The sequence below is a fragment of the Callorhinchus milii genome, unplaced genomic scaffold (assembly GCF_018977255.1).
Source record: "Callorhinchus milii isolate IMCB2004 unplaced genomic scaffold, IMCB_Cmil_1.0 Scaffold3, whole genome shotgun sequence".
Taxonomy (NCBI): domain Eukaryota; kingdom Metazoa; phylum Chordata; class Chondrichthyes; order Chimaeriformes; family Callorhinchidae; genus Callorhinchus; species Callorhinchus milii.
In genome coordinates, this window is record NW_024704744.1 from 90,404,501 (window position 1) to 90,429,787 (window position 25,287).

At 47.5% G+C, this 25,287-nt stretch overlaps 1 protein-coding gene and 1 non-coding gene across 2 annotated transcripts in view; both read left to right on the forward strand.

The window, feature by feature from the left end:
- parp1 (poly (ADP-ribose) polymerase 1) overlaps positions 1-25,287 on the forward strand; it is a 43,117-nt gene that overhangs the window by 12,357 nt on the left and 5,473 nt on the right. Inside the window, exons 5-17 of the mRNA XM_042333206.1 lie at positions 7,020-7,113; positions 9,178-9,294; positions 10,550-10,726; positions 10,857-10,989; positions 13,105-13,245; positions 14,306-14,557; positions 16,345-16,413; positions 16,796-16,928; positions 17,924-18,119; positions 19,423-19,551; positions 19,785-19,868; positions 22,648-22,770; positions 24,391-24,519. Of these exons, the coding sequence (XP_042189140.1) occupies positions 7,020-7,113; positions 9,178-9,294; positions 10,550-10,726; positions 10,857-10,989; positions 13,105-13,245; positions 14,306-14,557; positions 16,345-16,413; positions 16,796-16,928; positions 17,924-18,119; positions 19,423-19,551; positions 19,785-19,868; positions 22,648-22,770; positions 24,391-24,519 (1,777 nt within the window). The remainder of the gene's footprint in view (positions 1-7,019; positions 7,114-9,177; positions 9,295-10,549; positions 10,727-10,856; positions 10,990-13,104; positions 13,246-14,305; positions 14,558-16,344; positions 16,414-16,795; positions 16,929-17,923; positions 18,120-19,422; positions 19,552-19,784; positions 19,869-22,647; positions 22,771-24,390; positions 24,520-25,287) is intronic.
- On the forward strand, positions 15,912-15,985 carry trnat-cgu. Its single transcript has one exon. It is a non-coding gene; the product is annotated as a tRNA-Thr (tRNA).

Consider the following 25,287-nt stretch of genomic DNA (forward strand, 5'->3'; position numbering starts at 1 on the left):
TTTTCGGATTGGCGGGATGTAACTAGTGGAGTGCCACAAGGATCAGTCCTTGGGCCTCAGCTATTTACCATCTACATCAACGATCAAGATGAGGACATCGAAGTCAATATATCTAAATTCGCAGATGACACAAAACTAGGAGGAAGTGCCAACACAGAGGATGACATTAAAAAAATGCAGCGCGACATAGATAGGTTAGGTGATTGGGCAGGTAGGTGGCAGATGAAGTATAATGTAGGGAAGTGCGAAGTCATCCACCTAGGGAGAAAAAACAGTAGAGCGGGTTATTTGTTAGAAGGTGCGAGATTGGAATGTGTTAGCGTCCAGAGGGACTTGGGTGTCCTTGTACACCAATCACAGAAAGTTAGTCTGCAGGTGCAGCAGCAATTAGGAAGGCGAACGGTATGTTAGCATTCATTATGAAAGGATTAGAGTATAAGAGGAGGGAAGTCTTGCTGCAACTGTACAGGGCCCTGGTGAGACCACACCTGGAATACTGTGTGCAGCTTTTGGTCTCCTTATTTAAGGAAGGATGTACTTGTCTCGGAGGGGGTGCAGCGTAGATTTACTAGGTTAGTGCCAGGGATGAAGGGGATGAGGATAGGTTGACCAATTTGGGCCTATATTCTCTAGAATATAGAAGAATTAGAGGGGATCTTATAGAAACCTATAAGATCATCAAAGGGCGCGACAGAGTAGATAGTGGGAGATTGTTTTTCCTGGTTGGAGAAACTAAAACCAGGGGTCACAACCTTAAAATCAGAGGCAGCCCTTTTACACTGAGATGAGGACGAACTTCTTCACTCAAATGGTGGTGAATGTATGGAACTCACTACCCCAAAGGGCTGTTGACGCTCAGTCCTTGAACATATTCAAGACTGAGATAGATATATTTCTTATTGCAAAAGGGATTAAGGGATATGGGGATAAGGCAGGGTTAGGTTATTAGCTGGAGTTAGATTAGAAGATCAGCCATGATTGAATGGCGGGGCAGGCTCGAAGGGCCGAATAGCCTACTCCTGCTCCTACATGTTATGTTATCTAATAATCCCTTCCAAAAAATAAGAAGAATTTGGTCACTGAATCCACAACTGTTTGTGGGACACTGCTGTGCGCAATTGGCTGCTGCGTTTTGCCCACAAAATATACAGTCAATTCAACAACAAAAACTTGCACTTATATAGCGCCCTCCACGCAGGGTAGGTTCTCAGAGCGCTTATCATTGGCGGAGCCTGACTCCGAGCCGGGGGGGAGATGGAGGAGGGGAGATGGCCGGAAGCACGGTCAAAGAGGAAGGTCTTTGGACGGTACTTGAAAAAGGGGAGAGGGGGCAAGGCGGAGGGATTGAGGGAGAATGTTCCAGTGTTCTGGGGCGTAGTGGCTGAAAGCGTAACCTCCAATGGTGGGGCGGGCGGTGCATGCGAGCGATGACCAGGAGGCAGGTGCTAGTTGAGCGGAGGCACCGAGTGGTGGATTGGGGAGTGAGGAGCCCAGAGAGGTAGTGGGGAGCCAGGGAGTGAAGAGATTTGAACACGAGTGTGAGGATCTTGAAGTTGATTCATTCGGTGATGGGGAGCCGTGGAACCTGGCCAGAGCGGGTGAAATGTGTGTATGGAATTTGGTCCTGATCATTATGCGGGTGGCAGAGTTCTGAATGAGCTGGGTCTTTTGATTAGTGCAACTGGGGAGACAGGCGAGGAGTGCATTGGAGTAATCCAAGCGGGAGGTGACAAACGCATACATAAGACAACCAATTAGAATATAGGAAGTGCAGAAGAAGTTTGAAAAAGGAAATAAGAGGGGCAAAAAGATTATACGAATAAAGGTTAGTGGGTAACATTAAAGGGAATTCTAAAATATTTTACAAACATACGAATAAAAAAAGGTTATTCAAAGGTAGGGTGGGGCCAATTAAGGACCAAGGTGGTAATTTATTGTGGAGGCAGAGGGCATGGCTGACGTACTGAATGAGTACTTTGCATCTGTCTTCACAAAAGAAGTGGATGCACCAAATGCCACAGTATCGGAGGAGAGGGTAGAGGAAATGGATAGGATAAATATAAACAGAGGAAGTACTAGGTTGACTGCGCCAAAGATAGATAAGTCGCCTGGTCCAGACGGGATGCAGCCAAGGTTACTATGGGAGGCACGGGTACAAATAGCGGAGGCTTTGGCTACAATTTTTCAATCTTCGTTGGGCACAGGAGTGGTGCCAGAGGACTGGAGAGTGGTCAATGTGACTCCCCTGTATAAAAAGGGACAGAAGGATAAACCTGGGAACTACAGGCCAGTCAGCCTAACATCAGTAGTGGGGAAACTCCTGGAGACTATAATCCGGGACAGAATAAATCTTCACTTAGAAGAATATGGGTTAATTAGGGACAGCCAACATGGATTTGTTAAAGGCAAATCTTGTCTAACAAATCTAATAGAATTTTTCGATGAGGTAACGGAGAGGGTGGATAAAGGTAGTGCAGTTGATGTAGTTTATATGGACTTTCAAAAGGCATTTGACAAAGTGCCACATGAAAGACTTGTAAGAAAGATAGAAGCCCATGGTATAAAAGGGACAGTGGCAGTATGGATCCAGAACTGGCTGGGAGACAGAAAGCAGAGAGTTGTGGTGAACGGCTGCTTTTCTGACTGGAGGGAAGTGTACAGTGGTGTCCCCCAGGGATCGGTATTAGGACCACTGCTCTTCTTAATATACATAAATGATCTGGACTTGGGTATAGCAAGTACCATTTCCAAGTTTGCGGATGACACAAAGTTAGGTCGGGTAGTAAACAGTGAGAAGGATAGCAGCCAACTGCAGGAAGACATAGAGAGAATGGTAAAATGGGCGACACATGGCAGATGAGTTTCAATGTGGAGAAATGTGAGGTAATGCATTTTGGAAGAAAGAATGAGGGGAGGAAATATAGGCCGGTAATACAATCTTAAGGGGGGGGTAAAAGAACAGAGAGACCTGGGGGTGCAGGTGGCAGGACAGGTAGATAAAGCTGTGAAAAGGGCATATGGGATACTAGGCTTTATAAATAGGGGCATAGAGTACAAGAGTCAGGAGGTTATGATTAACCTCTATAAAACACTGGTTAGGCCTCAGTTAGAATACTGTGCCCAGTTCTGGTCACCACCCTATAGGAAGGATGTTAGGGCATTGGAAACGGTGCAGAGGAGATTTACGAGGATGGTACCAGGAATGAGGGACCTTGATTATGAGGAAAGGCTCGAGAGGTGAGGATTATTCTCATTGGAGCAGAGAAGGTTACGAGGAGACCTAATAGAGGTCTTCAAAATCATGAGGGGATTTAATAGGTTAGAAAGCGAAAAACTGTTTCCACTGGTGGGTGTGTCGGTGACTCGAGGTCACAGATTTAAAATAGTCTCTAAACGAAGCAGAGAGGAGGTGAGAAGAAATTTTTTCACGCAGCGAGTTGTTCGAATCTGGAACGCATTGCCTGAAAGGGTGGTCGAGGCCGATTCAATAACTACTTTTAAAAACCGGTGGACGGGTATTTGAGGAGGACGGGTTTGCAGGTTATGGAGAAAAGGCTGGGGAGTGGGATTGACATTAATTGCTCTATTCAAACAGCCGGCACAAACTCGATGGGCCGAATGGCCATTTTGGTGCTGTACGATTCTATGATTTTATGATTCTAGGAGGTTTTCAGGTGCATTTTGGGTAAGGTATGGTCAGAGGCAGGCAATGTGGCGGAGGTGGAAGAAAGCGGTCCTAGTCAGGGACCGGATGTGGGAGGATGGAGTTCGAAACAGATGCATAGATTGCACACTGGTTCGGTGAGTCCAAGGCGAGAGCCCAGAGAGGTTGAGGCCCCAATGTCTGCCAGACAAGCTGATAGAAAGATAGAAATTCACTTTACAGTATACTCTGTGAAGCACTTTGAGGCGTCTCAAAGACGTGATAAGGTGCTATATCAATTACAAGAATTATTATTATAACTCGTTACTGCTGATCTCAGTAAGCTTCCCTGTGGATCCCAGAGCTAAACAGCTCAAAGCACTTCACAATTACTCCTGTCAGGTGTCGTGACTGTTTTCGTAGGCAAAGACATCTGCTGTTTATCCACAGCAAGGGGATGGGAATCAATTGCTATGATATAGACCAATTGGTATCTGGAGAATTGTTGGCCAGGATACAGGGGAACACTAGCTTCTCATGTTTCATTTGTGTTGAGGGAACTTTTAACATCCACTAGAGCTGGTATTTGGGACAGTGGTTTTAACATCTCATCTGTACGACATCATTGCAGCCCTGCAGCTAGTCAGCATTGCAGCACAGCCTGCAGTTGGGTTAGACTGTGAGTTCAGAGTGGAGCATTAACCTAAAATAATCCTTGTATTTGATATAGCACCTCACCATCTACCTCGTGGAGACCTGTAGCTCAATGGTTAGAGAACTCGCCTCACGAGCGAGAGACCTGGGTTCGATTCCCGGCAGGGTGAAACCTTAGTCAAGTTTCCTTACACCACACACCTGATAATAATCCCTCAAGAAAAAAAACAATAACAAATCAATCCACGACTGTTTGTGGGATACTGCTGTGCGCAATTGGCTGCTGCATTTCGCCCACAAATATACAGTCAATTCACTTTACAGTATATTCTGTGAAGCTCTTTGAGACGTCTCAAAGACATGATAAGGCACTATGTCAAATGCAAGGATTATTATCACGTCTCAAGGAGCTTCACAGAATATACTGTAAAGTGAATTGACTGTATATTTTGTGGGCGAAACGTGGCAGTCAAGTGCGCACAGCAGTATCCCACAAAACAGTCATGGATTGAATGACCACATTATTATAATATTTATATATTTTGAAGGCATTATTACCCCCGGAAAAGCAATCCGCCAATCGACTAACAACCGGGTTCCTACTTACTGCTAGATAAACGTATGGAGTAAGGAAACTTGCCTAACGTTTTGCCCTAGCTGGGAATCGAACCCAGGTCCTCTCACTTGCGAGGCAAGTGCTCTAACCACTGAGCTACAGGACTCCACAAATTTCTGATCCAGAGCCACAAAATCAATTTCATCTGGTAGCTGTTTGTGGGACCTTGCAGCATCTCTGTCACATTTGCATACAAAATGTCACCACACTTACATAAGAAACGTTTTGAGATGAAATAAGGCAATATAGGTTGTTTTTAAAAAAGTTACTTCTTACTCAAGCCAGAAAAACAACCTTCCTCCTGAAAAAAAACATATTATTTTATCAGTGCCTCACCTGCAGTGTGGTCTCAACCTCGTGTTGAGGGGGCTCCAGTTGCGGAGTTCCAACGAGTTTCACCACATGTCCTTCACGAGTGGTTATGTTGGTCGCTCATTCTATAATAATAATGCTTACATTTGATTTATCATGTCTTTGAGATGTCTCAAAGTACTTCGTAGAATATACTGTAAAGTGAATTGACTGTGTATTACATGGGCAAAACGCAGCAGCCAATTGCGCACTGCAGTGTCCCACAAACTGTCGTGGATTGAGCGACCAAATATTATTACTTTTTGGAGGGACTATAACCCCCGGAAAAGCGATCCGCCAACCAACTAACAACTGGGTTCCTACTTACTGTTAGGTAAACCGAGGCGTGTGGAGTAAGGAAATTTGCCCAACGTTTCACCCTGCCCGGGAATCTAAACCAGGTTCTCTCGCTTGTGAGGCGAGTGCTCTAACCACTATCTACAGGACGCCACAGTAATCCAGGAGGCAGAGTTTGACTCAGTAGTGGAATTACCCAGGAGTATGGTTTACTCAGAAAGAGGTGTACCCACTGTTAACAGATTTAATAATGATAATCCTTGCATTTGATTCAGCACTTCATCACGTTGTCGAGACATCTCAAAACGCTTCACAATTTTTTTTATCATTCCATGCAGATAACACTAACCTATAAACACTTCTCTACAGGGCGGGGAGAAACATTCTCCGTCTCTCCAATCGGACTGCCTGTTTGTATGGATGTCCTTTGGCTTGGATGCCTGCGGAGTGCTGGGAATGGTGTATAATGAACATCTCCAACTGTAGGTGTCTGGGGAGTGCTAATGACACCCCCTAGGACACAGTCTCTCTGGCTGCGCCTAATGAGGTTTCTTCCTCTGTCACCCGTTCCCTCTTGAACTGTAATTACTGACCCAAGGGCATATTCGCACCTCTTGGGTTTTCAGGGAGAAGGACCTTCGATTTTTATTGGGCCTTAATCACATCAAAACACTTCTTCTAAAGCCACTGCCTCGCACCCTGCCTTCAGTAACCTAAACACTGATCTTCTGGACTCCTGCCTTCAGTCACTGTCTTTAACTCTCATTTCCCTGCTCAGTGAACAACAACAAATTATATTTACACAGTGCTTTTCGTGTCAGGAGGATGTCCCAAGGCACTGGACAGTCAGGGATTTGGACCCGAGCTGGGAGTTGGGATCAGGAGGAATGGAGGGCAGGGAAGGTAAGGGTAGGAGGGAGGCCGAATGCGGTTGAAGAGGAGGTTTTTGAGACATGCTTTGAAGGAGGCAAGGCGAAGAGATTGTGGGATGGAGTTCCAAAGGGTGGGAGCAGAGAAGCTGAAGGCCCACCCGCCGATAGTGGGGTGGGTCGAGCGGGGGAGGTAGAGTAGGCGGAGCCCGCTGAGCAGAGGAAGCAGACAGGTTGATCTAGCCCTGCTGCCTTTATCAAAGAGACCCTGTATAAATAAGCAGAAGTTCGTATTGCTATCCCACTCAAGTGCTTTGTAGGTAATTACTGACAAGTGGAGTGATTGTTGTTTGTAGAGAAACTATTTTGGGCATGGCAAGGTCCCACAAACGACCATTGGGTGAGTCTGTTTAATCTGGAGGATCATTGGCCACATCAATGGGAGAAACAAACTGTCTAAGCTATTGGAAGGAGCTGGGGTTGGAAATACACGACTCCTTTTAAGTGCAACCTCAATGTATTGTGATGACCCCATTTGGGGGGAATGTCGTGAGGCGATGACGGCTTACTTTGTCATTTATTCCCAAAGGAAGAGGAAAGGGGACGAGGTGGACGGAGAGTTGGGCACGAAGAAGAAAAAGAAGAAGGAAGAAAAGATGTCGCGGGAGGACAAGGCGCTGAAGGTTCATGTCAGGATGTTTTCACATGGAGAGATGGGAAAGAAGGGGGGCGATTCTTCAGGGCTTGTGATTAACATGAGAGCATTTGTCCTACTGTTTACACCTCTATCTTCAACTTATGATCTGTCTTATGATATGTCTGTCTGCAACCATGCCTCTTCATGCCCTGGTACCTCCCTACCCCTCCGACCTGCTTACTCCCCAACCCAACTCACTGTCTCTGCTCAACTGGCTCCGGCCTCCTGGATGTCCCTCGTGCCCTCCGTTCCACCATCGGTGGCCACACTTTTAGCCACTATGCCCCAAAACTCTGGAACACTCTTCCTTTATCCCTCCTTTCTTCCCCATTTTCAGATCACGGAAACACAGTAGGCCATTCAGCCCCTCAAGCCTGTTCCGACATTCTATAAGATTGTGGCTGATCACTGGCTCTTGCCCCATATCCCGATTCCCTGACCTAAAAAATATTTATCCACCTCAGTCTTGAAGATGTGAATAGATTCAGCATCCACAGCCTTTTGGGCGAGAGAGTTCCAGATTTCCACTCCCCTTTGGGTGAAAAATTGCCTCCTGATTTCACTCCTAATGGCCTGGCTCTAATTTTAAGATAATGCCCCTTGTTCTGGATTCCCCACCAGAGGAAATAGTTTCTCTGTAGCTACCCTATCGAATTCCTTTATTATTTTAAAAACCTCAATCAGATCACACCTCAACCTTCTAAACTCAAGGGAATAGAGGCCAAGTTTATGCAACGTTTCCTCGTAATTTAACCCTTTAAGGCCTGGTATGATTCTAGTGAATCTGCCAATATATCCTTACTGAGGTGCGGTGCCCAAAACTGAACACAACAATAATAATGATAATAATCCTTGCATTTGATATAGCGCTTTTCACGTCTTCTAGACCTCCCAAAGAGCTTTACAGAATAGACTGTAAAGTGAATTGACTATATTTGTGGGTGAAAAGCGCACAGCAGTGTCCCACAAACTCTCGTAGATTGAAAATGACCAATTTATTATTGTTCTGTTTTTTTGGAGGGATTATTATTAGGCGTGCGGAGTAAGGAAACTTGCCCAAGGTTTCGCCCTCTGCCTGGTATTGAACTCAGGTCTCTCACTTGCAAAGCGAGTGCTCTAACCACTGAGCTACAGGACTCCACAATGGGATCTGACCAAGGCTCGATATAGCTGAAGCATCATTTCCTCTTCTTTATCTTCCAGCCCTTTTGAGATAAAGGCCAATCAATAAAGGTGGTGCCTGAAGACCTTCTTCTTCGACCGTGCCTACGGTCTCCTCCCCCTGGCTTGGCATTGTGCTTTTCCACTGTCAATCGCTCTGGGACACTACCCTGTGTGAAGGGTGCTATATAAATGCAAGTTGTTGTTGTTCACAAGCAACAGGCTAAGCTCTGATTGTTTTTTCTCTTCAGTAAAGCGGCTACTCTCACACTACCTTTACTTGTGTGTATGGGAGCTGTACTCTGCTTGTTACAACAATTTTTATGGGGTAGCATCCCAGAGTGACAGAGTCTGACTCTGAGCCAGGGGGACAGGGAGGGGCCCGCCAGCACATTCAAAAAGGAAGGTATTTAGGCAGGATTTGAAGGTGGGGAGGGAGAGGGCAAGACGGAGGGATTGAGGGAGAGAATTCCAGAGTTTCGGACCATAGTGGCTGAAGGCATGGCCAATGAGGGTCAAACAGGAGGTGGAGTGGGAGGCAAGCAAATCAGATCTTGAAATTGGTCAGTTTGGTAATTGGGAACCAGTGGAGCCTGGCAAGGACTTGGGTGCAACTATTAACAACAGCAATAGCAAATTACACGTGTGCAGCGCCTTTCATGTTGGGAGGACATCCCGAGGTGCTGGACAGTCAGGGATTTGGACCCGAGCAGGGGGTTGGGATCAGGAAGGCTGGGGGGCAGGGAGAGTAGGGGTAAAAGGGTGGCCAAAGATACAGTCGAAGAGGAGGGTCTTGAGAGGGTAAGCACATGAGATGATGAGTTGCGGTGCTCTGCTTGTTGTTGTTGTTTCCTGTTACCGGCTGTGCTCTGATGTGTGTACTCTGCAGGAACAGACACAGTTGATCTGGAACATAAAGGACGAGCTGAAGAAATCGTGCTCCACCAACGACATGAAAGAGCTTCTGATCTCAAACAAACAGGAGGTTCCGTCGGGAGAGTCTGCGGTGAGTCCTTGTTTGCTTGCTCGCTCGCCAATATGGAGGGGGTGGGGAAGGTCAGTGCACTCCTAAAGTCTGACTGGACAAGAATCACCACCACAAACAACAATAATAATAAATTTCATTTATACAGCACCTTTCACATCGGCAGGACGTCTCAAGGCCCTGGCCAGTCAGGGATTTGGGCCCGAGCTGGTGATTGGGATCAGGAGGAGTGGAGGGCAGGGAGGGTAGGGGTAAGAGAGGGCAGAAGGCGCAGCCGAAGAGGAGGGTCTTGAGACGTGCCTTGAAGGAGACGAGGGAGGGAGTGAAGTGAAGGGACTGTGAGGTGGAGTTCCAAACCTGTGGGAGGGACGAGCATGAGCCTACTGGGTGGGGGGATGGGCCTACTGGTGGGAGGGTTGGCTCAAGGTGAGATTTATGGAAAGGATTCAAGCGGGTGTGAAGTTGCTGATGTTCTCAGCCTTGATTGCAAAATGGAGGGAGGACATGAGTGAGCAGCAGGACAGTGGGAGGGGCGGGAGGTGAGTCAGGCTGAAACGTGTTACAGAGGTAACGGGAGGCAAACCAATGAAGGAATTTGGTCAGGATGAGGATCTTAAAAGTCAATCAACTGGGGGGAACAAAAAGCCCCTGTTTGGCCAGGACGCAGTTTGTAGCTCCTACCTTGACCGTGTGTAGAAACTGTGTAAAAGCCACAAGTAAATAATCGATTACAGAGAAAAGACAGGAAATAGAATTAATACCGTGGAGCCCTGTAGCTTAGTGGTTAGAGCACTCACTTCCCAAGTGAGAGGATCTGGGTTCGATTCCTGGCAGGCTGAAATGTTGGGCAAGTTTCTTTACACCACAAGCCTCTTTTACCTAGCAATAACTAGGAACCCGGTTGTCAGTCGATTGGGGGATCGCTTTTCCAGGGCTAATAATTCCTTCAAAGAAAATAATAATAATAAATTGGTCACTCAATCCATGATTGTTTGTGGGACACTGCTGTGCGCATTTGGCTGCTGTGTTTTGCCCATAAAATAGACAATCAGTTCACTTTACAGTATATGCTGTTAAGCGCTTTAAGATGTCTCGAAGACGTGATAAGGCACTATATCAAATGTTAGGATTATTATTAACATCTACCATGATCTAATAAATTGGTGGCGAGAACGGTGACAGTGTGTGGTGAGGAAGCCCGGGCCAGAGAGCGTAAGCTGGGAGGAAAGTTATGGCTTCTCTTCCCGAGTGTTTATAGTGTATGTTTCGTTCCTAGATCCTGGACAGGGTGTCAGACGGGATGGCCTTTGGTGCCCTGCAGCCCTGCGAGGAGTGTAAGGGGCAGCTGGTGTTCAAGAGCGACGCTTACTACTGCACCGGCAACATCACTGCCTGGACCAAGTGCACCTTCAGCGTCCATACACCGAACCGCAAAGACTGGGTTATCCCCAAGGTCAGCTCCCAGGCAGGGGAGGGGGAGAAAAGAAGGGGGATGCGGGGGGAGGGGGAGGGGGCGAGGGAGAGGAGGTGGGCAAAGGAGAGCCTCTGTAGACATGTGACCTCTTTTCTCTTGTCCCTCCCAGGCCTTCCACGAGGTACCTTTCTTAAAGAAGTTCAAGTTTAAGAGGCAGGATCGTATTCTTGGGCCATCCGTTCAACCTACTGACACCCCGAGTTCCACCCTCACTGAGATCAGCCCCTCTTCAACGCTCAAAGGTAAACGTCAGGCTGGGGGCTTGTGGTTAGGGAATTTGCTGCCTGAATATGCTTAAGTAAAGCAAGGCCTCAGTATTCATCAATAAATAATCAATAAAAATAATCCTTCCAATTGATATAGCTCCTACCACGCCTTCAAGGCCCTCTTCCTGTGCCAAGGCCAAGTCGCCCCTCGGGAGACATAGGCCACCCCGGCCCCACGTGCAGAAACAGGAACAATGTAGTAATAATAGCAATAATATGTCGTTAAGAATAATAATCCTTGCATTTGATATAGCGCCTTATCAGGTCTTCGAGGCATCTCAAAGCGCTTCACAGGATATACTGTAAAGTGAATTGAATATTTTGTGGGTGAAACACAGCCAATTGTGCGCAGCAGTGTCCCACAAATGGTCGCGACCAAATTATTATTATTTTTTGAAGGGATTATTACCCCCAGAAAGCGATCCACCAATCAGCTAACAACCGGGTTATTGAAAATGACCAATTTATTATTGTTTTTGGTTTTGGAGGGATTTTTATTAGGTGTGTGGAGTAAGGAAACTTGCCCAATGTTTCGCTCTGCCCAGGAATCAAGCCTTGTTTGCGAGGCGAGAGCTCTAACCACTGAGCTACAGGACTTCACAAGTTTGGATACGTGCAAAAGCAGCCACTTCCCCCAACACACAATGACTCACTCACATACAGGATATGCAGAATTCCCCTCCATACACACTCGCACACAAATTGTCTCCCTCGCGCACACAAACACACACACACAAGTTCTCCTCCCACACCCCCACATACACACAAGTTCTCCCCCTCCCCCCCACGTACACAAGTTCTCCCCCCCCACCCACACAGTCCTGTACAGTCCTGTAGCTCAGTGGTTAGAGCACTCGCTTTGCAAGTGAGAGACCTGAGTTCAATTCCAGGCACAGGGCGAAACCTTGGGCAAGTTTCCTTACTCCACACACCTAATAAAAATCCCTCCAAAACCAAAAACAATAATAAATTGGTCATTTTCAATCTACGACTGTTTGTGGGACATTGCTGTGCGCAATTGGCTGCCGCGTTCGCCCACAAATATACAGTCAATTCACTTTACAGTGTGTTCTGTGAAGCGCTTTGGGACGTCCTCCCGACGTGAAAAGCGCTATATCAAATGCAAGGATTATTATTATAAGTTCTTCACCCCCTCCCTACACACACACACACACAAGTTCTCCCCCTCCCCACAAGTTCTTCCCTACACACACACGTTCTCCCCCCTCCCCCCCACCCACATGGGACATCCTCCCGACCTGAAAAGAGCCATACAAATGTAATTTTGCTGTTGACATTGAGACTATTGGGAATTCCTAGGAATTTCAGGCCTGACTGAGGCCTGGGGGAGTTATTAAAAACTCCCAGATTGCTCATTTTTATCTTTCACTATATATTTAAGGCCTAAATGTTGTTAAGTGTAAGTTCCTGCTTGAGCTCATATTTCAAAGACTTGACCTCATATCCTGTTACGACGTTCCCAATTTCAATTACAGGGTGACCAAATAGTGATACCATTACAATGTCTGATCAGTCTTAAAGAAATGAAGATATTTTTTGTTTTGTTTTAGATAATAGGGTAGATATCACGACTTATTGGTCATCCTGTATTTAATCGTTGAGTTACAAGATATATTTTGGTTTGAAACATTACAAAATATAAAATGACATTTACACAACGCCTTTCACGTTGAGAGGACGTCCCAAAGGGCTGGATAGTCAGGGATTTGGACCCAAGCAGGGGGTTGGGATCAGGAGAAGTGGAGGGCAGGGAGGGTAGGGGTAAGAGGGTGGCCGAATGCACCATCGAAGAGGAGGGTCTCGAGATGTGCCTTGAAGGAGGCAAGGGAGGGAGCGAGGCGAAGGGACTGTGGGATGGAGTTCCAAAGGGTGGCGGCAGAGAGGCTGAAGTCTGATCGCCAATGGTAGGGTGGACCGGGCGGGGGACGTGGAGCAGGCCGGAGCCTGCTGAGAAGAGGGAGCGGACAGTGATGGCGGGAGTGGAGGTTGTATCTGAATTTAATGCTGCCTTTTTCTTTTCCACCTGCCTCGCACCCACCCCTCCCCCCACCTCCCACTTTGGTAACATAGACAAGCCTCTGACAGACATGAAGGTCCTGCTCGTGGGCAAAATGTCCAAGAACAAGGATGAGGCCAAGACGCTGGTGGAGGAACTCGGAGGAAAGACCACCACGACAGTCAACAAGGCAACGCTGTGCATCAGCTCAAAGAGTAAGGAAATGACCAAGAGAGAGAGAGAGAGAGAGAGATCCACAATTCTACAACACTATTCCACCCACTGTATCTGTGTCATTGTTTGCTCCTCCAGTAAAGCCATCTAGACCCACAACAACAAAATGACATTTGTACAGCGCCTCCACGTTGGGAGGATGTCCCAAGGCGCTGGACTTCTAATCAAGACTATTCAAGACTGATCCCAATTCCCTTGCTCTTTCCCTGTGTACACATTAATGCCTTACCCTATGTGTGCTTATCTAATTCCCTTTTAATTACCTGATTGTTTCTGCTGTGTGAATAGTTATGATTGGGTGGATGTGTACGTTGTGCGGATCTGTGTGAGGGGATCTGTTCTGGTGGTTTCCCATTAACCTGGCGTATTTCATTTCCCTAATATAAACACAGAAGTAGCTGGGAACACGCAGCAGGTCAGGCTGCATCAGGGAATTGAGTTAACATTTCAGGTCGATGATCTTTCGTCAGAACTGGGGGATGTTGGAAGGGAGCAGATTATAAGGACAAACAGAGAAGGGGACGGGGAAAAAAAGACAATCGAACAAATGAGGTGGAGGAACAGGAGATGATGAGATCAGAGGTGTTGATGGTTCAGGACAACTGACAGCAATAATAATAATAATAATCCTTGTATTTGATATAGCGGCTTATCAAGTCTTCGAGACATCTCAAAGCTCTTCACAGAATATAGTGTAAAGTGAATTGACTGTATATTTGTGAGCGAATCGCGGCAGTCAATTGCGCACAGCAGTGTCCCACAAACAGTCGTGGATTGAAATGACCAATTTATTATTATTTTTATTTTTTGAAGGAATTATTAACCCCGGAAAAGTAATATAGATTACTTATAATATATTACTTAATATATTACAATATGAGATCATAGAAAGAAAAGATGTCTGAGAGACCCAGAGGATGTGTTAATAGTTATAGAAGGTGGGGGAGTGGGGGGAGGCAAGGCTGAGCGAAGATGGGAGCTGTGGTTAAGGTCTGATACTAATATTAATCTCCCCGTCTGGTTCTTTGTCCTTGGTCGCAGGGGAGGTGGAGAAGATGAGCAAGAAGATGGAGGAGCTGAAGGAGGCGGGAGTACAGGTTGTGTTGTGTGACATTCTGGAGGACCTGAAATCGGGGAAGGCTCCCCTCCAGGAGCTGCTGTTGACACACGGGATCTCGCCCTGGGGGGCAGAGGTGAAGGCCCAGCCCAGCAACCCTCAGCCACGCGCCCAGGAGAAGCCCAGCAGAGCTACCACAGGGAAGAGCTCTAGCGCCAAGGTCAAGCACGAGGAAGGTAATGGCGCTTGGTAGTCGGAGGGGAGGGAGATAGCAGGTCTGAGCTCATAAATACTCATCATAATATAATAACAATCCTTGCATTTAATATCGCACCTTGTCACACCTCCGAGACGTCTCAAATCACTTCACAGAATATACTGTAAAGTGAATTGGTAGATTGGTAGATTGAAAATGACCAGTTTATTATTGTTTTGTGTTGGAGGGATTATTATTAGGCGTGTGGAGTAAGGAAACTTGCCAATGACATTTACACAGCGCCTCTCACGTCGGGAGGACATCCCATGGCACTGAACAGTCAGAGATTTGGACCCAAGCTGGGGCTTGGCTCAGAAAGGGGAAAAAAAGGAGGATCTGAATAGAAGGATCTTGAAATGGGCCTTGAAGGATGGAGGGAGCGAGATGAAGGGACTGTGGAATGGAGTTCCAAAAAGTGGGGGGAGAGAGGTTGATGGTCAGACCGGTGATGGTGGGGTAGGCCGGGCGGGGGACGTAGAGCAGACCAGAGCCTGCTGAGTGGAGGGAGTGGACAGGTTGATATAGTGTTAGCAGGTCACTGAGGTAGGAAGGATCTATGTTCAAATAGCACAGCAATGTTCCACAAGCAAAGTGAATGCCCAATTCTTACTGGAGGATTGTTGGCCAGGCGACTCTTCTCTTTGTCAATACTCCCATGGGAATTTTACAGGACTTTGGTTTATTGTTATGTTATTAATAATAATCTTTGTATTTGGTATAGCACCTTTCATGTCAGGAGGACATCCCAAAGTGCTTCACGGTATTTACTGTAAAGTGGAGTGACTGTGTATTTGAAGGTGAACACGACATCCAATGTGCACACAGCAATATCCCCCAAGCAGCCATCAAGTATTATTATTTGGGGGATTGTTGGCCAGACACCAGGAGAAATTCCCTTCTCTTTTTGAATAGACCCGTGGGATCTTTTAACATCCACCTGAACAAGCAGACAGCATCTTGGGTTTAAAAGTCTTATCTGAACCACAGCACCTCCCAACAACGCAACGCACCCCCATCACTGAGTTCGAAAGTCAGCTTACACTCTGAGTTGAAATTCCCAATGTGAAGTTTGAACACATAGCTTTTTGACTAAGAAGCGAGAATGCTACCAACTGAGCCCAGCTGACAAACCTTTAATGTCTTATCTAAAGGATGGCATCTCCACAATGCAGCTCTACCTCCAGTACTGCATCAAAGTGTCAGTTGAGATCGTGGAGCTCAAAGGCTTGACATGGGGCTTGCACCCCACTATCTGTGACTGACCTCTAAAAGAGGTGAGAGTACGACTGACTGAGTTAAGTTGAAGGAGAGGAATTGAGTGAAAGCGGGAATGGAGTCCTGTAGTTCAGTGGTTAGAGCACTCGCCTCGTGAGCGAGAGGGCCTGGATTCGATTCCCGGGCAGGGCGAAACGTTGGGCAAGTTTCCTTACTCCGCATGGCTCTGTTTACCCAGCAGTAAGTAGGAACCCGGTTGTTAGTCGATTGACGGATCGCTTTTCCGTGGGTAATGATCCCTTCAAAAAAATAATACTACTACTAATAATAATTTGGTCACTCAATCCACGACTGTTTGTGGGATACTGCTGTGCGCAATTGGCTCTTGTGTTTCGCCCACAAAATATACAGTCACTACACTTTACGTTTTCCAGCAGCTTTCCTCAGTCAGGCTCGCTCGCACCACCAGCCCCCCCACCCCCAACATACACACCCTGTTCTTTGTGCTGAACCCTGAAAGATTGTACCCATTGTGCGTCTAATGTGTCACAGGATCCAGCAAATCGGAGAAGAAAATGAAGCTGACGGTGAAAGGTGGAGCTGCTGTGGATCCTGACTCGGGTAAGCACAACTCAGCTCCTCGCACACACACCGGGTTACAGCTCACTCTTATCTGTAGGTGAATGGATCTCAGTGGCTGTTCAATTCATAAGTGCTGTGGTGAAAGGCCTGGTAGCTGTGGGTTCTCATCACTAGAACCAAGGAGGATAAAGGGGTGAAATAAAACCAGAAATGTCTGGGAACACTCAGCAGGTCAGGCAGCAGCTATGGAGAGAGGAAAGTGGGTTAATGTTTCGGGTCTGACAAAAGGTCATTGACCTGAAACGTTAACCCACTTTCCTCTTTCCATAGATGCTCCATAGTTGGTGTAGAAAAGTGAGGAAATGGGTACATGGACTGTCGAAAGGCTAATTGGTTCCACACCTCCCCTTGCTGGTTTCAGGGCTGGAGGATTCAACTCACGTCTTCGAGCAGAACGGTAAGATGCTCAGCGCCACACTGGGGCTGGTGGACATCTCCCGCGGCACTAACTCCTATTACAAACTGCAGCTCTTGGAGGATGACAACAAGAGAAGGTGCGGTGCGTCTGTCACTGACCGAGTTTGCCTGCCTGTGTGTGTGTGTGTGTGCTGTCGCTTGCTTCTGTGTGTGTTGTGTGCGCATGTCCATGTCTCACCTGTGTGTATGTGTCTGATGTGTATATGTCTGTTGCCCCAGTGTATGTGTGTGTTTTCTTTTTGCTCAGCCGGGTGTCTGACTGACACAGGCAGAAACCCATCACCGTGCTTAAGAATATCCAAACCAAGCTGAGGTTTCCATGCATCCCACCAACACATGGAAATCCTGGAGATAGATTGTTGGAATGGAATGCGCACTCTCTCCCTGGAGGGACACAGCCTGTTTACCTAATTCCGGAAAGCATTAGGCGCAGGTTGGCAAGAGCCAAGGCTTGGGGGCCCCAGAGTGTGTGTTGGGGTCACTGCTGGAGTCTAACCAGCTAAAACCACAAAACTTCCATTGAGAGCACTTTGTAGCAAGCTTTCCCGCTGCTTGTCTAGCGAGGACCACCCTACCCATTAGGCTTTGGCTTGCAGAGTTAACAGGAGCTGAGTGGGATGACTCCCCGCCCCCAGTGACTGGTCTGCACTTCCAGGTCCTGCCAATGAGCCAGGCTGGGCTGTGCTATATAAATCTTTCTCTGTTACATGTATATAAAAGTTGTCTTTTGTATTCTGTGGAGTCCTGTAGGTCAGTGGTTAGAGCACTCGCAAGCGAGAGGACCTGGGTTCGATTCCTGGGCCGGGCAAAACGTTGGGCAAGTTTCCTTACCCCACACGCCTCTGTTTACCGAGCAGTAAGTAGGAACTCGGTTGTTAGTCGATTGGCGGATCGCTTTTCCTGGGGTAATAATCCCTTCAAGAAAAATAATAATAATTTGGTCACTCATTCCACGATTGTTTATGGGACACTGCTGTGTGCAATTGGCTACCGCATTTCGCCCACAAAATATACATTCAATTCAAACATACATTCTGGCTGAGGCTATTCTGACCCTCTGCCGTCGCTGCAGGTACTGGGTTTTCCGTGCCTGGGGCCGGGTGGGTACCACCATTGGGGGCAACAAGCTGGAGAAGATGTCGTCTAAGGAGGAGGCGGTGGAGCACTTCTTGGCGCTATACGAGGAGAAGACGGGCAACGCCTGGCATTCCAAGACCTTCAATAAGTTCCCCAACAAGTTCTACCCCCTGGAGATCGACTATGGGCAGGTGAGGAGCAAACAGGCATTTCCCCCAGAGAGTGTGTTGGGGTAACTGCTGGAGACTAACCAGCTAAAACCGCATAGCTTGTCATTGATATTGCTGTCTGGTAAACTTTCCCGCTGCTTGTCCAGCTAGGACCACCCTACCCATTAGGGCTTTGGCTTGAAGGGTTAACAGGATGACTGGGATGACTCCGTACCCCCAGTGACTAGTCTGTCCTCCAGGTCCTGCCGATGAGCCGGGCTGTGCTGTGCTGACATCCGCAGTGCCCTGGAATACTGCGGACCCGCCCGGCTCAGGAACCAGACTAGAGACTGTCGCAGAGGGCTGGCTCGATTCCAACATTCCATTGCCAGGCATAATAATAATACTTGCATTTGATATATCCCTTTTCATGTCTTTAGACATCTCAAAGCGCTTCACAGAATATTCTTTAAATTATAGTATAATTCAGCTCCAAGGAGACCTCACTTACCTTCCCCTGCCCCACCCCCAGAGGATAGTATTTCCCCAAGAGGTAAAACTTCTCATGTGGAGTTACAACTGTGATCGTAGCCCCACACCAGCAAACTGACCATATAAACTCGTCAATTTCCTGGGATTCCTTTACTACCACCTAACCAGGAGACGTGACTGGATGGAATCGGAATGTGGGAGTAGTGTGCTTAAACAGTTCTATATAGCAACGGTGGGGTTAATTAAGAAACAGTCACAAGTTTAATAATATAATAAAATAATAATAATCCTTGCATTTGATATAGCACCTCATTACGTATTCAAGACATCTCAAAGCGCTTCACAGAATATACTGTAAAGTGAATTGACTGTATATTTTGTGGATGAAACGCAGCAGCCAATTGCGCACAGCAGTGTCCCACAAAGAGTCGTGGATTGTGGGACTAAATTTTTTTTAAAATTTTTTTGAAGGGATTATTACCTCTCAGAAAAGCGATCTGCCAATTGACTAACAACTGGGTTCCTACTTACTGCTAGATAAACAGAGGTGTGTGGAGTAAGGAAACTTGCCCAACATTTCGCCCTGTCCGGGAATCGAACCCAAGTCCTCTCGCTTGCGAGGCGAGTGCTCTAACCACTGAACTACAGGATTCCCAAGTTTACATTTATTGTTAAAACTGCTTGTCCCAGGAACTGGGGGGGAGTGAGTCCCGGGGTGAAACACTTGGTACATTGTCAGGGAAGCACTCGCCACACATTACAATTTTCTCTTGTGGGAATAGCTACTTTAGCATTAATTTCTGCTGCTCTCTCTCTCTCTGTCGCTCTCTCTCTTGCTCCCCGCAATGTCCAGGATGAGGAGGCTGTGCGGAAGTTGACCGCCAGCTCAGGCACCAAATCCAAGCTGGACCGTGCCGTTCAGGATCTCATCAAGATGATCTTTGATGTGGAGAGCATGAAGAAAGCCATGGTGGAGTTTGAGGTATAGTGAGCCAGAGGAGACGGTGTGGGGCAGGGGAGGTTTTGGGGGATGGGTGGCTAGGCTGTGAGGGGTGGAGTTAAGGAGGGAGGCTGGGTGGATAGGGGGGTTGGAAGCCTGGGGAAGGGGAGAGGGTAGGACCGCTGACGGGGGGAGCTGGGGGCACTATATCTTAGTTGTTTCCTGCTGTTGGTTTATTAGATGTTGGTCACTCACTCACAATCCTTCACCAACAGATCGATTTACAGAAGATGCCGCTGGGGAAACTGAGCAAGAGACAGATCCAGAGTGCATACTCCATCCTCAATGAAGTGCAGCAGGTAGGCCAGAGTCCAGAGGAACCCCTGTCCCTTCCACGTGGGGTATGGAGGCAGGGGCCAGAAATGGGCAATCTTAACTAAGGTTCGGCCCATCTGATCTCCACCTTTCAAAATACTCACCCTCAATCTCCCCTACGCCTTGTGACATCATAAATTAATCAGTCCAGCATCTTAGCCTCAACTACAATACCTGGTAACCTGTTTCAGGTGATAATTATTTTCTGTGCAAAGCAATACTTTTTGATGTGTATAATAATAATCCTTGCATTTGATATAGCGTTTTATTTATCACGTCTTTGAGACGTGTCAAAGCTCTTCATAGAATATACTGTAAAGTGAATTGAGTGTACAGTTTGTGGGTGAAACGGAACAGCCAATTGCACAGAGCAGTGTGATTGAGTGACCAAATTATTATTAATTTGGCATTTCCACTGCCTAAAAACCCAAACCCGGCTGCTCGAGCGCAGATGGAGGAAAACTGGCCTGACAGTTCACCGCCAACTGTGGCTCAAGCATCTCCACAGCTACCGTCGTTCTTTGGCACGCGCAAAAACAGCCTTCTACTCCAACATCATCTTGGAGGTTAAACACAACCCTAAAATCCTTTTATCCCTACCACCCACTACCTCCTCCGTGCCCCCCCTCAGGCCTCCTCAATCTTCATATCAAATGCCAAGTGTGAGGAGGTCATGGACTTCTTTTCATCTAAAATACATAACATCCGCCAGGCAGCCTCATCCACGTGCCGCTTGTCACCCATCACCACCCTCTCTCTGTCCCCCTCACCCTCCCCATCATCTGCTCCTACTACCACCCCCATCCTACATTCCTTCCTCCCCATCTCTCCCTCCTCCCTCTCACCCACCATCACCTCCATGAAACCCACCACCTGCTGCCTTGACCCCTTCTCCACCAACTTGCTGGTCACCCAGTTCTCCCTCCTCTGCTCACTACTGGCTGATGTCATCAACCGGTCCCTCTCCTCCAGATCAGTCCCTGCCCCCCTCAAAACTGCTGTCATCACCCTCTCCTCAAAAAACCTTCCCTAGATCCCTCAAACCCCAGCCACTACTGCCCCATTTCTAACCTTTCCTTCCTCGCAAAAGTCCCAGAATGCATTGTTGCAAATCAACTTTGTGCACACCTCTTCTCCCACTCCCTCTTCGAACCCCTCCAGTCCGGTTTCCGTCCTGTCCACAGTACAGAGACTGCGTTTGTGAAAGTCACAGACGACATCTTCTCTATCTGTGACCAGGGCTCCCTCTGCCTCCTTGTCCTCCTGGACCTCTCCGCCGCGTTCGACCCAGTCGATCACGCCATCCTCCTCCATCTTTCCTCCGTCATCCACCTCAGTGGGACCGCACTCGTCTGGTTCGAGTCCTACCTCATAAAACGCCAGCAGTACATCTGCTTCTCCTCCCGCTCGCACTGGGTTAGATTCGGGGTACCCCAAAGATCCATTCCTGGCCCCCTCCTCTTTCTGATCTACAAGCTCCCTCTTGGGGATGTCATCCGCAGACATGGGGTACATTTCCACATGTACGCGGACGACACCCAACTTTATTTTTCCACCCTTCTTTGCGACCCCCAGTCCCCTGATGTTCTGTCAGCCTGCCTGGCTGGACTACTCTAACGCCCTCCTCACCGGCCTTCCCTCCATTACCATTCATAAAATCCAGTTCATAACATAACATGTAGGAGCAGGAGTATGCCATTCGGCCCTTCGAGCCTGCCCCGCCATTCAATCATGGAAAACAAAACTCTGTCATACAAAACTCTGTCGCCCGCATTCTCACCCGTACCAAACTCCGCTCCCCGATTACCCCAGTCCTTGTCAGACTGCACTGGCTGCCTATCCCAGAGGGAATCGACTTCAAGATCCTCACCCTTGTCTTCAAGTCCCTCCACTCCTCTGCACCCCCCTACCTCGCTGACCTCTCTCAAATCAGTTCCCGTTGCCTTCGTTCCACCGGGTCTGGCCTCCTCCTTGTCCACTGAGTCCTCCTCCACCCTCGGCAGCTATGCCTTCACCATTACGCCCCGAGGCTCTGGAACTCCCTTCCTCACTCTCTTCACCTCTTCCTATTTTCAGGTCTCTGCTGAAGACCTTGCTTTTCGACCGCGCCTTTGGTCACCTTCCTCCCCCTCCCCCTGGCTCGGCCCCAGGATCCGTTACTGTGAAGCGCTCTGAGACGCCGTCCAGCGTGGAGGGCGCTATATAAATCCAGGTTCTTGTTATTATTATAAACAGTTCAACAAAGCTTCATGGTGATTAACAACACATGGTGACTGTTTTTCTAAGCAAGTGCAGCACGAGTAACCACAAGCTGACCATCCGACCGGTTTTATCTGGAGGATTGCTGGCTCAAAACACGGGGAGAACCTCCTTCCTCTTTTCTAATAGAATCACGGGATCTTTAAACGTCCAAGACCTAGATGGAACATTTCTTAAAAAAGGTTCTGATGAAAGGTCATTGACCTGAAATGTTAACTCATTTTCCTCTCTCCATGGACGCTGCCTGACCTGCTGCTGCGTGTTCCCAGCCACTTCTGTGTTTATACAGAAGGTGACACGTCCAACAATGCAGTGGAGGCTCCTTACTCAAGAAAATCGTGACTGCATGGGAGGTTAGCTTATACTGAGTTCAAAGTTCTGACCAGGAACCTTCTAAGTTGGAGGCAAGAAAGCGCGTGACCCACTGAGCCAAGCTACAGCCTCTAAAGAGAAAATTTTGTGTTGAGCACAAGCAGTTTGTTCAGATGTTCTGTTTGTTCTCAGGTTGTCTCAAGCAGTGGTTCCGAGTCTCAGATCCTGGATCTGTCCAACAGGTTCTACACACTCATACCCCATGACTTTGGAATGAAGAAACCAGCCCTCTTAAACAATGAAGACTATATTCAGGTGACCAAGGGGACCTGTACTAGGTTTAGGAGAATATTTGGGTGGGAGGGAGGGAGGAAGGAAGGGAGGGAGGGAGGGAGCGGTTGAGGTCCTAGTTTCTATCCATTTCTTAGCAACAGTGTTGGCATTGAGCGGTTTCTGTGATGAGATATTGTACATAAGAAATGATAGACGAAAGAAAGACCAAGAGATCCATCTAGTTTGTCTTCCACCTTCCTGCCGGTCGCATGCACCTATGTCCCAAACTACTTATGTACTATACCCCATAATGTAATTTCCTAAAAGAAAACTATCTAATCTGTGTTTGAAAGAATCAATACTTCCTGCTTCAACTGTCTCCTTAGGGAGCCTGTTCCACAGATTTACTATTTGCTCACTGAAGTAGTGTTTTGTTTTGAATTTACTCCCCTTTAATCGCAGGCTGTGTATTCTGGACAAGTTGAAATAGCCTGTCATGATCTACAGCCCCTTTAGAAACTGAAATTGTAAGTTGTAGCGGCCTCTTATCTCCTGATCTCAGGTAACATTCCCCAATCCAACCATCCGATGGCGTCTCTCTTGAAGGCCATTTCCAATTTGGTCCTGAATAGAGAGAGGGCTTTATTTTCATGTTGTGATAGCCAACTGGGAAGGGGGTTAAGTGGCCACAAACTCATCTCACGCAGGACCCTCACAGCTGACGTTCAGAAGAGCCTTTCACCTCATCAGCTGCAATCAGATTAAATTCCCTGGTTTGGGAAGCCTTCCCATCCATGGGCTGCAAACAACAACAACTTGCATTTATGTAGCGTCCTTCATGCGGGGTAGGGTCCTGGAGAATTTTTGGCAAGGGTATAAAGAGAGAGAGAGAATGTGAAAGCATGAGAGAAAACAACAGCGAGAAAAAGACTGCGAGTGAGAGAGAAAAGATGAAAGATTGCAGCACTGCAGCATCAGCCTGGAGTATGAGTTCAAGTTCCATTATGGGCACTGAACCCACAACCTTCTGACCCAACAAGAAGAAGTTCACACAGGGTAGTGTCCCAGAGCGCTTTACAGTGGCAGAGTCTGAGACTGAGCCAGGGGCAGAGGGAGGGGAGAGGTTCTGTAAGCACGATCAAAAACAACAAAATTACATTTGTAAAGCGCGTTTCATGTCGGGAGAACGCCCCAAGGTGCTGAAAAAGGAAGGTCTTTCAGCGGGATTTGAAAGTGGGGCTGGAGAGTCCAAGGCGGAGGGATTGAGAGAGAATTCCAGCGTTTCGGGTCGTAGTGGCTGAAGGCACGGCCACAGATGGTGGAGCGGAGGGAACAAGGGACAAAAAGGCCGGAGCCAGCTGAGTTTGGGGCAGTGGGGGGTAAGCAGGTCGGAGAGGTAGGGAGGTGCGAGGACAGAAGGGATTTGAAAATGAGTGAGAGGATCTTGAAATCGATCTGTTCAGTAATTGGGAGCCAGTGGAGCCTGGCAAGGACTGCAAAGCCATCTTTTGATTTTCTCCCTCTGGGTGTTTTAGATGCTGTGCTACAACTAGGTTTCACTGTATATCATTGCATCTTCTGTGCAGAAAAATAGTCTACAATTCTACATCCTCAATCTAATTGTGTTTTCTTCCTTAATTCCCTCCATTTGCACTTCCCCAGGCCAAGGTTCAGATGTTGGACAATCTCCTGGACATTGAAGTTGCCTACAGCCTACTGAAAGGTGGGAAGGAAGACGAGGGAAAAGATCCCATTGATATCAATTATGAGAAGCTTCACACCAACATTGAGGTAAATTGTAAACCCCCCAAAGTAGTCAGTTTACATTTTAACAACAACAACTTTCAGTTATCTAGTGCCCCGCACACAGGGTATCATCCCAGAGCACTTGACAGTGGAGAGCATAACACTGAGCCGGGGGGAGGTGACTGAAGCACGGTTGAAGAGGAAGGTCTTCAGGCGCAATCTGAAGGTGGGGAAGGAAGGGGCCAGGTGGAAGGATTCAGGGAGAGAGTGACTGAGTTTCAGAGCGTAATGGTGGAACGGAGGGCACAAGGGTCATGCAGGAGGCTGGAACCAGTTGAGCGGTGGCAGCGGGAAATGGGTTGGAGAGGTAGGGAGATGCCAGGGCATGAAGGGATTTGAAAACATGTCTGAGGATCTTTGTAGGTCTTAATTTCATTGCTTTATAGAGAGAGAGAGAGAGGGCTGAGTGGGTAATTCACAGAATTGAGAGGCAGATGAGTCAGCACTTTCAAGGGAGAATTGAACAACAACTTTCATATATTATAGCAGCCTTCACGTAGGGTAGCTTCCTGGAGCGCTGGACAGCTGATGAGGGGTGTGAGAGTTTACAAAGGGTAAATACTAATGGATTATTACCACAGCGCTGGAGACAACGAGTCATTGATGAACAGTAATGATGAAAATAATCAAGGGGAGGTTAGAAAAAGAAAACTTCTTTACACAGAGTAAATGCTGGCAAACGACACACTTGATGAAGAATCTTATCAATTGTTTTAGTTATAGACACCCTTTTGTGGGATCTTTTTGAAACCT